This window comes from Vanacampus margaritifer, chromosome 1 (assembly GCF_051991255.1).
Source record: "Vanacampus margaritifer isolate UIUO_Vmar chromosome 1, RoL_Vmar_1.0, whole genome shotgun sequence".
NCBI classification, from domain to species: Eukaryota; Metazoa; Chordata; class Actinopteri; order Syngnathiformes; family Syngnathidae; genus Vanacampus; species Vanacampus margaritifer.
Window position 1 is genome coordinate 12,234,112 of NC_135432.1, and position 13,601 is coordinate 12,247,712.

General features: G+C 40.8%; 1 protein-coding gene across 2 annotated transcripts in view; it reads right to left on the bottom strand.

Annotated features, from left to right (window-relative positions):
* Window positions 1–13,601, bottom strand: part of LOC144056253 (low-density lipoprotein receptor-related protein 1-like) — a 117,221-nt gene that overhangs the window by 86,209 nt on the left and 17,411 nt on the right. For both annotated transcript variants that reach the window (XM_077572857.1, XM_077572848.1), the window contains exon 3: window positions 2,619–2,756. In XM_077572857.1, the coding sequence (XP_077428983.1) occupies window positions 2,619–2,756 (138 nt within the window). The remainder of the gene's footprint in view (window positions 1–2,618; window positions 2,757–13,601) is intronic.

The following is a 13,601-nucleotide window of genomic DNA, read 5'->3' on the forward strand; positions in this document are numbered from 1 at the left end:
TGTGATTGGCTGATAGAATCAATCAGCGATCTCCAATGTAGAACATCTAGAATATTAGCATTTTGAATCGTTAAGCTAACTTGATCAGATATTGTCCAAAACAAAAACGGTTCCTTTCCTTTGTTTTACAGAAAATAATGGGGGGTGCTGGATTTCACTTTCCTTTCTTTGGTCCTTCCTCGGGTCTCCTGACGGCCTCACGACTCTGGCTGGAAGTGTTCGGTTTAGGTGAATGGTATGGGATTTTTTAAATAGGTTTTAGGTGAACTAATGAATACACACACACTCGCACGCACGCACATACAAAAAAAAAAAAAAAAAAAGAGAGCGCAATGATGATGACATGTCAAATCGGTAAAATTACCGAATGAACAATACTGAGCTTTCCAGGAAAAAAAAAAAGAAAAAAAAGAAAGAAAATAATGATAATGGTTATTGATGCCCCGTTTAAAATCCTTTATAATTTACTATATTATCTCAGTCACTGGCCATGGACATCAATAGTGCTATGACGTCTATAGTCATTAACTGGAATCCAACTGATCGCTGCCATTGACGTCTATCAGCGTGAAGTACGTGTTCCCATGGTAGGAATGGAGGACGGTCTCGCCAAGCTTGTCCGTAACGAAGACGTTTTTTAAAAACTGTAATGACAGACAGAGCCTTGCAGATGGCAGCGGTACGACACTTTATTTATTTATTTATTTTTTATTTTTTTTAAGAGTTGAGGATGAAATTATGAGGGCTAGAAATGCCAACATGTTTAAAGTCTTGGAAGTTTATGCACATCAGATTTGACCATAGTCACTTTCCTTTCTTTGGTCCTTCCTCGGGTCTCCCGACGGCCTCACGACTCTGGCTGGAAGTGTTCGGTTTAGGTGAACGGTATGGGATTTTTTTAATAGGTTTTAGGTGAACTAATGAATACACACACACACACTCGCACGCACGCACATACAAAAAAAAAAAGAGAGCAATGATGATGACATGTCAAATCGGTAAAATTACCGAATGAACAATACTGAGCTCTCCAGAAAAAAGAAAAAAAAAAAAGATTTGACCATAGTATGTTTATGTATGGTAATAACAGACTGAGTGTCACAAAAGCTAATAGATCATCATCACAATTATGAGAAAAGATGACAGTTCATGGAGCGAATGAGGAATGCCGTGTAAAAAAAAAAAAGCATCTGACTTAAGCCATGTGGTGAGTCAATGTTGCTCACGCTTTATAAATATCTATCTGTAAATAACTTGTTTTCCATCAAAAGCCCTCAGTCTTATTTTTGTTGTTTTATACTCTGATGTGTCACAAAAGAGACACAAAAATATATTAGCCTCAAAGTGCCTGTTCTGCTTGATGTGCTTCTTTTCACCAAAAAGCTTATTTTTGCCTTTTTGGTCAAATCAGTGTTTTTGGTGACCTAACCAATAGTCTACGGATGATTAATAAAGAACAGAAAAAACTAGAAACAAACTTTTTTCTGGTAAAAGAAGATAAACTGTTTTTGGTGGGTAACACAATATTCTGTGACTTTTGAAAGATTAGTCAAAATACTCAAGAGCAGTTGGCAAAATAAATAAATCTGCTCTGAAAACAGCTGGCAGTGAATGAGTTAATAGCACTTTAAAACCCTAAATATACCATCAAATAAGAATAGCTGGAGATCGGTTCCACAGAAGAAAAAAAAGTGAATTGGTGAATTTATGAATAGTCTACAGCATATCAGAATTTGACCAAAATGTTCCTGGAAAATATGTATAAAAAAAGTGAATCATCATTATTTTTGGAATACACGTGAGATGTAAACATTTCGCGTGAAGCCACAGCATCACAGTATCACTCTGGGCGTGTGATACTTTTCCTTTGGCTTTTGCAACGCCACAAAAAGAAGGTCAATATACACCGCAAGTAAGCAGACTCGCATTCAAAACAGTAAGACTTCGACTATGGCCACATCTGTTGTCATTGTTTTTACATTTTACTACGGTCAACTTCTTCGTACATTTGAGTGACAGTAAAGAATGTGAAAATGTTTCTTAAAAAACGCAAAATAGCCTGTATTGAGTATTTCAAGACATGAGGTGAGCTGTGATTATCACTTGTGTTTGAATTTGTACCGTTGCTGTTTGTTTATAGCAAAAATGTTTGAAAAGAGACTTCACAACTGCAGGGTGAACCCGAGACAAAACAAATCAGAATGTAATACAGAGACAACCAATTTTTGGTTCTTAAACTGCAACAAAGACAATATGGACACAATATGTTGAAGCCTCCATTCTTCTATTGTCTGTAATTAATAGAGGGGGTTTGGATGGGATTCTTCTTCAGTTGCCTGAATGCTTAACTTTAAAAAAAAAACACACACACACAGTGAAGCACTAAGCTGATTGATAAATTAATGACTTTTCCCCCCAGAAATAAGAACTTCCTTGCATTCAAAAGAAGCCAAGGCAGGCCAGCTCATTAAGGGGCCTAATAGAGGCGATTACAGGATAGAGATTACAATTTTGAATGGGAAGACAAGCAGGCAGCAACTCTTGCCTCTGAGAACACTACGACAATAAGCAGTTTTCTTTTTTTTTCATCCCCAGCAAAAAAAAAAAGTGTGAATTACCTCTGCAGTGAGGACCCTCATCCCAGCCATCGGAGCAGTCGGGGACTCCGTCGCACAGTTTGCTCATGTGGAGGCAAACGTCCACGTCCAAGCAGCCGTGCTCATTGACGGGACACTTGTTCACACGGTTGTGCAAGCCTGGAAAACAAGTACAATGTTCAGTTTTAAAACTGTGTGTTTACATGTATGGATTCTAGATTAAATCACGCCAAATATAATTTTTAACAGTCGAATAAATTGAAGTTAAACCAGCATCGTGGAACGGATTGTGGTCAAAGACAAAACTTGACTTTGTACCAGGCAAAAGTGCACAAAAGATATATTGGTTTCTACCTAAATTGTTTAATGTTTCCCAAAAAAGCTCATGAGGAACATTTTTATTTATTTATTTATTTCGAACATTGCCAGTTTGGAATATACAGTAGATTGTGGTCTCTTTGCCTCAATGTCTCCCACACTTCTCTCCATTTCTCAGCCCACACTGCAGAACAAACAGTTTGCTTTGGCTGTTTTTTTTCTTCCTCCGCCTCCTCCTCCCTCGTCTTTCTCTCTGTTTCCTACATCTGCTGACCCATTTTACCAAAACGCTGGAGCAACCAAGGTGCAGTTCACCTCCTTCGGAAGAAAACGATGCGAGTTCCGTGGGTTATGCGGCGGGTGCTGGTGCTGAAATCCGAAGATCACAGTTTCTTAAAATGCTACCTTGTGATTCTCAAACAGCCAACGCCGAAAATATTACAATGTTGAACAGATGCGCAACCCAGAAAGCAGATCATTGTCATGCTTTGTACCCCTTTAAACGGAACTGTCTCATCTAACAGCTCTGTATATATCATTTAAAATGAATGAATGAATAAATAAATAAATAAATAAAGCATTTTACATTTTGAACATCATTTGATGGTGCCTAATGTAGCCAAACTATTAGTATTTTATTTATAAAATTGGAGGGGAGTTGTAGGGCGAAGACGGTGTTTCCACCCGACAAAGCCCCCCCCCCAAGTGTGTTATGTGCCCTATATGTCTATAAAAGTGTATTGTGCAAAACTAGTGCAGTGAGTTAAGAGGAGCGACCAGCGGAGCCCCCCCCCCCCAAACCGGGCGGGCACGGGAGGCGCACCCGGCCCACCAAACCCCCATCCACCCCACCGGGACCCCGGCGGGCATATGGGACCAGCCCGGCGGGGCGATAGGGCCTAATGTAGCCAAAATATTAGTATTTTATTTATAAAATTGGAGGGGAGTTGTAGGGCGAAGACGGTGTTTCCACCCGACAAAGCCCCCCCAAGTGTGTTATGTGCCCTATATGTCTATAAAAGTGTATTGTGCAAAACTAGTGCAGTGAGTTAAGAGGAGCGAACAGCGGAGCCCCTCCCCCAAACCGGGTGGGCGCAGGAGGCGCACCCAGCCCACCAAACCCCCATCCACCCCACCGGGACCCCGGCGGGCATATGGGACCAGCCCGGCGGGGCGATAGGGCCTAATGTAGCCAAAATATTAGTATTTTATTTATTTTTTTGCAGCATAGAAAAAGTGTCACATTAGTAAAAAAAATAAAATAAAAATAAAAAAATAAAATAAAAATAAAAAAACATTCCCGTGTCCATGTCTTTCCTCACTACAAATATCAAACTTCTCTTGGGTCCTCCTCTCGCTCTCTTTCCCGGCAGATCCATACTCATCCCATCAAGCAATATACTCACACTTTTTCTTCTGGACGTGTCCAAACCATCTAAATCTGCTCTGTGTAACTTTTTCCCCCGAACCTCTAACCTTGGCTGTCCCCTCTGATGAGCTCATTTCTAATCCTATCCATCCTGGTGGCACTCAAAGAAAACCTCAGCATCTTCATTTCCGTCACCTGTGCCGCTGTCTGACATCATGACCTCAAAATGTTCCCCTTCATGCCAGCAGAGACTCGTCTATCACTTCTTCACCTCTTTAACCACACTCTTGACTCTTGACTGTTGACTCCAAGTATTTAAAGTCCTCCGCCCTCGCTATCTTTTCACTCTTCCTCCTCCACCCCTCTTATTCATCCTGTCTTATTTCTTTCCCAAAACTTCATTGTGTGCCTCAATAAAGTGGAAGTCAACCTTAAACATTTATTGCCAATAATCTGTTATGTGTGACCTCACTTAGTCTAAACATAACATTCTGATTAATATTACATTTGTGGAATTTGAGTTCCGAGGCAAAATCCAGCCGTTTTTATCCATCTCCATTTTGCCACTTGCTGTCGACTGAAGATGACATAAATGTTGCTCAGGGCTCATGCAGGCAACGACCAATCACAAGCTCACCTGCTTTCTGAAGCTGTGCTGTGATTGGTTGTTACCTGAGACATAAGTAACATTGATGTCATCTTCAGTCGACAGCAAGTGGCAAAATGGCCGCCCTATGAGATGGATGAAAACGTCTGGATTTTGCTGCTTAACTCATATTCCACTAACACAATATTAAACAGAATTACACATTTAGACTAGTGGGGCTGCATAGAACATATTATTGGAGAAAAAAATTGGGGCATTGACTTCCCCTTTAACTTGATTAATCAATATTTCCCACAACTGTGCACATCACTTTTGCTCTTAAAAATGTGAACCACACACTTTTCCGCCATTCCTCAGGCATTTTCTGACCCTTTAGAACTCATTTTTCAAACAACCGGGTGAAAAATTCCATAGCCAACTCTCCTAGATGATTCCGTATCTACACAGGTATGTCAACAGTATCAAGTCCCTTTCAAATTTTCATCCTTTTTTGGTCCTTTTCTAATTTCATCATTGTTACTTTCTGGTCTGCCAGATAAAAAAAAAAAAAAAAGTTGTTATTGTAGTTGTACATCCGTCCGTCTTAGAGAGTCTGAGCAGATGAGCAGCTCTGCCGTCTTGGGGGATGCTAGCATATTAGCAGCTCGCTGCCTCAGCCTCTAAGCCAGCCTGATTTCCATTCAATAAATGGCCAACTCCACATGAACTGCACTACCAGGAATGCACTTGCACTTTGGAACTGAACCCCCTGCGAAGGCTCTTTGGTGGCTTCTGCTGAGTTAATGACATTGTATGAGCTGCACTACACATCGCAATGGGACAAACCACAAAATTATCTGATGTAAGAGGAGCACATTCTATTTAAAGGGATACTTACAGTAAAGAGTTAATATTTTATCCAGAATTAATTAGAAATTTATTATTTTTCATGTACAATTAATACTTTAAAAAAAACAAATTTTCCCACATGCTGTCGATTGAAGCTGACGTCACGCCAGCTGAGGAAATAGGTAACGACCAATCGCGGCTTACCTGTTCTCTGGATTTGGTCAGCAAATTGTTTAAAGTTAATAGTCCCTGAGTAAAATAATGTTAACCGTCTGACCCCATCTTGTACATTTAATTAGCTTTTTAAAGAAACGATCGCATTTGAGGAAAAATACCCAATCGGAGACAGAGGGCGTGACTTAGTTACAAGGTGTAAAAAAAAAAAATTGCCATGCACTTGCAAGCACACTTGTAGCCGATAACCGGCACAAGCCCACAACCTCTCACTGACCGGTTAGCTTTGCCTACAGGAGCTTTGCTGAAACTACGGCAGAATATCCAACTTTGGTATATGGGTAAAAAAATGCTCACTCCTCGTTTGCTAAGAACAGGGCTAGCAGATAAAGTAGTTGAGGACGCAGAATTAGGAACATCTCTGCTGCACGGGTATGTTTCTCACATCTCACATTTGAGTTTCAATTGATTATACATTCCAAATAAAAAAAGAACAATTTTGAATCGGTCAATTCCAACGTAGCAGTCGTGCCTAACGACATTTACATGTTTACAGTGCTAATGCTAATTTAGCATTGCTAATGTAGTGCTGCTATTTTGGAGAACCTGAAGAGCATTCTCTGTGGCTATTTATCACGAACGACACAATTTCATAATCCAATGCCATTATGAATGGCCATGTCTGAGAACCGACAACAGTGAGGGGCATGGCTTTGGTCAGAGACTCGAAGGGGGCGAAGGGATTAGTAAACAAAGTGAGGACATTAAAATCTTGCTAGCGGTTTTAAAACAGCAAACTCCTTTTTCAATATAGCAATTTCCTTTCATCTTGCCTGGAGTAAAAAGTTCTTCTTGGCTTAAAAAAATATATACCTGTGGATTTGCATGAGGCTGAACTTACCCCCCCAGTAGCATGCATCTAGCATCGTCGTTGAACATTTGTTTAAAAGGATTTGAGTTAGCGAAGTCCTCTTTTAGAGAGAATCATACTCTAGAAGATCTGGTCCACTGTATTGAAACCGGTATTGCACAAGTCTAATGGGTAAAATCTAAATGTGTATAATAATCAGAGAAAATGCCTTTTCACACAGAGGGTGTGAACCTCTAGAGCACCTCCCCCTGCCCCTCAGTTATGCAATGACCTTTCCTTGGATCCCCTGTTGATCTTTTGTTCTTGAGCATAAACGCGTGCTTTTGTTCCCGTCTCTCCGCTTCCATGGCAGCCCCTGATTGACTCCCATAAAGTCTACTGTCAGCTTGAATGAAAATGTTAGGCTGGGTGACACGCGGGCCTTCCCACCGAGTGACTCTCCCCACCGCGGGAGTCTTCTTTTTGAGCAGCATGCATACGGTTGTGACATTCGAGGCGGCGCACAGGACAGGACTTCACAGTGCGGGGAACCAGTGCTGAATGTTTATGGAGGGTTTTTGCTCCAAAAACACTTAGTGGATTAATCATGACAACAATCTGAGCAGCATGGAAACAACTTTGCTGGATTTGCATTCAAAGAGCGCCCACAGCTTCCAAAGGTCCAAATCCATTGTCTTCATAAAAGGAAGTGATTGTCATTTAAATGTATAATGTGAAAAAAAAAAAAGGGAGCGCAATGATGATGGTAAAATTACCGAATGAACAATACTGAGCTCTCCAGAATTTTTTTTTTAAAAAAATAAATAAATAAATGTGAAAATGTGAACACACTCGAAGCCAGTCCAGTTTTTTTTTTTTTTGCTATTTGGGAACAGGGGACACAAGGGTACATTCCTTCTAACAGTCAGCAATAAAGACATGTTACAACTGCTATATAGGCGTATTATGTCGATTACATCATTGTGCTGTCAAATTGAAACTGAAAGGAGCAGCGGCTTCACGAGAAAGACAACCACAAAACCTCACGTCACCCTACATATGTTTTATCCTCATTGAATGCTAGCTAGGAAAGGTTTACTGTACACACACTGTGGCTGAAGAAGTCTTATGCCGTTTAAACCAACACTTTCATTGCCTGTATCAATACAAAATAAAAGATGTGTTAATATTGTATACGAGTACATTGAAGTCCTGCTATATCGTAGTTCCTCGTTGGCACCCCAGCTACAGCATACTCTCGGTTTAAGTTTACTTTCAAATCAAACATAACTTACTCCCTTCATTTTTTTTTTCTGGAGAGCTCAGTAGTGTTCATTCGGTAATTTTACCGATTTGACATGTCTTCATTATTGCTTTTTTTTTTCTTTTTTTTCTCGGTATGTGGGTGAGTATGTGTGTGCGTGCGTGTGTGTGTGTTCATTAGTTCACCTAAAACCTATTAAAAAATCCCATACCGTTCACCTAAACCGAACACTTCCAGCCAGAGTCGTGAGGCCGTCAGGGGACCCGAGGAAGGACCAAAGAAAAGAAAGGAAAGTGAAATCCAGCACCGACCAGACTCCACCCACCAGGCCGCCAACCAGAGTCCTTCACCAACCCCAGAAACATCCAAATTCCAACAAATCAGGGAGACCTCAAGAGACCAAAGGACGTTATCATTGTTGTTGTTTTTATGCTGCCGATACTATTACAGAGCATCTTACTCCTTTCATAACCGGAATGCTGGTTCATATGAACGGAATACCTCGAATCAACGAGGGCATTGCTTTTTGTCGTGCGCATGCTCACACAACCTCTTCTTCGTCTCCTTTTCCTCTTCTTCGCTTATTTGTATTCGCAAGGAATCCTGGTCTTTGTAGTAACAACTGTGCAGCGCCGTCCTACTCGCTAAAGGACCCTCCCTCGAATACATTGATTTCTCAGCTCAGTTTCCACGGTATTTTCTGGCTGTACGGCGAAAATGCCACAGTTTGTGCCTATATACACATACAATAAATACAAGAATATAAGTCCATGCTTCTGGCGTGTAACCCGCGGGAAATACTCAACGCCGATGTCAACAAACATGACGCCCGCAGCAAAGAACCACACTTCTGAAGCGAGGAGGTAACCGACTACTTTATTTAGTGTGACGAGTGACATAAATATGTCTTTTATTGAAAGTATAGTGAGTTCTTTGGTCCTTCCTCGGGTCTCCTGACGGCCTCACGACTCTGGCTGGAAGTGTTCGGTTTAGGTGAACGGTATGGGATTTTTTTTTAATAGGTTTTAGGTGAACTAATGAATACACACACACTCGCACGCACATACACATAAAAAGAGAGAAGAAAACAAATGAAAGTATAGTCAGGGATGTGATTTGACCAAAGTGAAATTATCTGAAAATTTAGCCGGGGGTCTGGGGGCCGCTGGCACTTTCAATGCACTCACATGACAAAGAAATAGACAAAACAACAGCATAAATTTTCAATGTATATTGAACTATCCCATATAAAATGGCAGTTTTAGTCAACTCAAAATCAGTCACATTCAAAAACATTGGACTGCCTTTGCTTTTAAAAACTATCACTGAGAATATCATCATATCTAACTAATGTGATTACTAAGTTAACACATAAATAATGTTGAAGAGTTCAAATTTCATGAACAAATAATTGTATCATGACCAAATGAAAAGTAACTCATATTAGAGCATACCACAAATGTCTTTGTTATAGCAGAAGATGTTATCTGTCGGAGTCATGTGCATACACAATGAACTACTAAAAAAAAAATTAAAAAAAAATACGGATTTTTTTTTTGGGGGGGGGGGGGAGATAAAATAAAGCGGAATTCCGCGAATTAGCGGAAAAATCACATCCCTGGTATAGTAAGTAAAAAGCGGAAATTACGTTTTTGACATAATTATGTTATTATATTACCGAACGGGGTATTCCAATCGAGCACAAATGAGCATGCATACAGGAGTAACTCTGTCCGCCACGCATGTAAACGTGTTACCTTGATTGTTTCAGAAACCGGAATTGTGACCTTAACCCGAATATTAACTGATTTTAAACATAGTCATTAACTGCTAACTGTTAGCAATGCAGCTATGGAATTGTAACAATGTACGTAAGGGGCTATCAAAATGCGCTTGACTTATTTTCATCAAATTTGATTGAATTAGGTGACGTCAAATGTATACATACATGGATAAGAAGGATTACGCATGGTCATTCTTTTAACTGGGCAGATGTACAGTCTTGTTGGGGATTCACTGATGAAAGTTACCCAAAAGAAAGTGCATCTCACCAGAGTAACTTACAAAGAGGAAGCTGGAAGCCCAGCCAAGCAAGACTCCATCAGGGGGAAGCTGATTGGGCAAGAGAGGAAAGACTGGGAAGCAGATAGGAGGAACCGGGAGCCGAGTTTCTGCGCCTTTTTGACAGGCCAAGAAGAACACTGAAGTGTGTGTGGGGGGCACATCAAAAAGAAGGAAAAAAGAAGAGGAGACAGCGGCAAAGGGGAAGTGTTGCCTGAGTGGCGTGAGAAAGTCCTGTGCGCTCTCTCTCCCTCGTTATGTTGATGGGTCGGTGAAGATGAGGAGGCCTCAGGGTCGCAGACCGGGGCGGATTTACAGGGCTTTGCTCCTTCCTCTGTGGAGGCAGAGTGTCCCCCCCCCATATAGCATGTACAGTTACATGACTGTGATTACAGGTTGTAAAAGGATTCCCCCAACTAACTTAACTGTAAAAGGATGCCCGCTATAGAAGAAGGTTTAAAAGCACATAAAACCATCCAAATTCTCCCTCACGGCCTACAAGCTAATCTGCTCATTTTCTGCTACACAAAGCCCTTTTCTGTAGAATCATCCCCCTCTCCACATGGCTCCGTGACTCCTTCCCGGCCGACCGCCTTCTGCAGTCATCTCGTCCTGCCTCGGTTGGCCGGGAAAGGCCGGCGAGACGCAAAAAGGGAAGAAAAGCACAGATAACTGCGTGTGGGCCACGACCGCCTCAAGCAGCTGCGTGGCGACGATAAGTCCATCTTTCCTCCTAGCCCCGGCCACAAACCGCCGAGAAGCGCCAGCTTGCATGTATACAGGTGGGTAAACGACAAGGTTTAACAAAAGGGGAAGACTGTTTGAGTGGTCTCATACGGTTCAGATTGTCAGTTTAATATTAAAAACATCTCGCCCAATTTATGAAGGTCTACATTCCAGCAGAAATCCCCTCAAATGACTTGCCAGCATCAAGTAGACGATTAATAATATTTTTTTCTGTCACTATTATGAGCTCTGGGGGCCACTTTAATGACAACTTAACAGTATGATAGGAGTTGCTTTTCATTTCCAACAACAAGTAAATTTGCATGATTGTAACAATTTTCGCCACCTTGCTCAGGAATCCTCGATAAGGTAATTTTTATGCTAAACTGGGAGCTAAAACGTTAGAAGCAGACAACTGTTGCATAACGTTTTTTGATGTTGAAAGGGATTCCTTCACGGCAAGAACTTCTCCTGACGGGGAAACATGCTAAGGCTTACTCAAACATCTGCTCCACCACAATGAATGCGGTTCACGCAAGAATCATAATTGCATGCAGACTTGGGTTGAAGACATAGAGCCGGTGCTTTTTTTTTTTTTTTTTTTTACTGAAAGGACTCCAACTGAGTTAAAAAAAAAAAAAAGAAATTAAAGCTCTGACACAGCATTTTTAATTTTGACAACATCATGAAAAAAATAGGAAAAGGCTTGAAAAAACAACTGTAGTTGCTGCCAATAATGTAAAATGTAATGTCAGAGATGCAATATCTTGTAAGTACTGTGCATTGGAAAACTCTATAAACTTCAAAATGACCTTTGTAGGATTAATACAGGGGGGGGCAGAAATGTAACCCAGTGTCATGTTTACAATCCCTATACTTGTTTAAATGCTACTGTATAAACCCACACCTCACAGAAAAACCCACATTCATTTCAAAAGAAGCCTTAATCTATCCCCAACACTTCACTTTGTCTGCAGGAGAAAACACCAAGTTAACACAAGCAGCCCAGAGTGCTTAAAAAGTGTCAATCCAGCGCAGAGCAGGTTCACAGTAAAGTACAGTGCATAAACCCCCGCCCCGGGCATGCTTGTTAACCGCTTCCTGCACCCTTAGGCTGACTGTAAGTGAAACCAATTGAAGGCAAGCTGCGAGGGAGCATGAGAGCTGCCCCTGCCAGAGGACAACGTGGTTCCACCTGTCGAAGAGGGAAGCGTTTATCGCTTCCCTCGAGGTGTTGTCAACACGAGGCTGTTACAGCTGACCACAATCAGCCCAAACCCGACCACTACATTCACAGCGTCCGTCGATGAGCTCTCGCTCGGCATCGCTGACGGCTCGGTGATGTCATGTTAAAAACCCGCCGCGGTGTCTTTCATTGCCTCAGAGGTAATTACAGCACACATGAATGGTTGGGAAATGACAGGCAATTAGATGTTCAGACAGTGTGATGCTGGCGAGAACACTTTCTTGCTGCGTGGGTATCAAGAGGTGCGCGTCAAAAGAGCCACTGCAGACAAAAACACACGCCGCCGTTGTGGCAGTTTTGCTCGCTGTCGTCATCGTAAACAAAACAGGTGGCTTGCAGTGGCAGGTACGACAACTAAAACTAAATGACACCTAACATTGCCAAGTTTTAACCATACACTGCTGCATGACGATGAGGAAGATTGGCTTTTCACTTTTAACCCTGGAGAACCCAAGAACCCTTTTCTTCTTTGGAAAATTATGAATTATACATTAAATGACTGCTATAAGTTCACTGAACACCAAAATATATGTTTTTTCAATTTTAACCCTTTTTTTTTAACTAGCTCAGAGTTGCTAATTTATCAAAATATATATATATAACATACTCCTAGGCATTCTGCAACATGATATGAAATAGATTAACAAAAAAAAAATCTGATGGTTTGCTGAGAAGATGGTTTTGTTTGGATTGATTTCCAGCTCAACAAAACAGCATGTTGCCAGCCATCTTGTCACCACCACTCTGGCTCATGTAAGTGCAATATTCATCCACTAGATGGCCCCATGCAGGGGTCAGAAGTGGCACTCTGGACTTTGGAAGTTAAATTTGTAAAAAAAAAAAAAAAAGGTCTTTGTTATTTGAGTAGCAGAATTTATAGGGGCCAAATTTGACCCCGTGGGTTCTCCAGGGTTAAAATGATAATATCATATGTAAAAAATGCTTACTTATTTTAACGATTTATTCCCTAATTAAGGATTAGGGCGAAATTTGACCCTTTTGGGATTTTGGGGTATCATTTCAAAAAATCAGAATAACAAAAACTGTCAGTAAACTATTTAGAATTTAAGAAAATAAGCAATCAAACACAAAGCTACATTGAACAATATAATTTTTTTGTTTTATTTGTTGCAGAATTTATAAGGGCCAAATTTGACCCCGTGGGTTCTCCAGGGTTAATTACTGTAAATGTAAAGTACTGCATATAACAAAGCTCCTGTTGAGACGTATATAGCATGGTTTGCATATGTACACTTGACCCTAAAGGTGATAATACTGGAAATAATTGGTAGTTATAGTTTCCTATGTAGCACTCTGCTATTTTTTCTTTGATTGTTTACATTGTAAAGTTCACCTCGTTTTTTTTTTTTTACGTGTGCATTTGTTTAAGCTATAACGATGGACAGCCAATCAGATGACTGTTGAGGTGTAACCTAAAAGAACGAGAGGGAAAGAAAAATAGAATTCGATGTACGAGAGATAAATAGTGTGTGTTTACAGTTAAGTGTTACTGGTTCAACTACGGCAATTGCCGTGCTTTTAACCGTTTATTTTACTTATT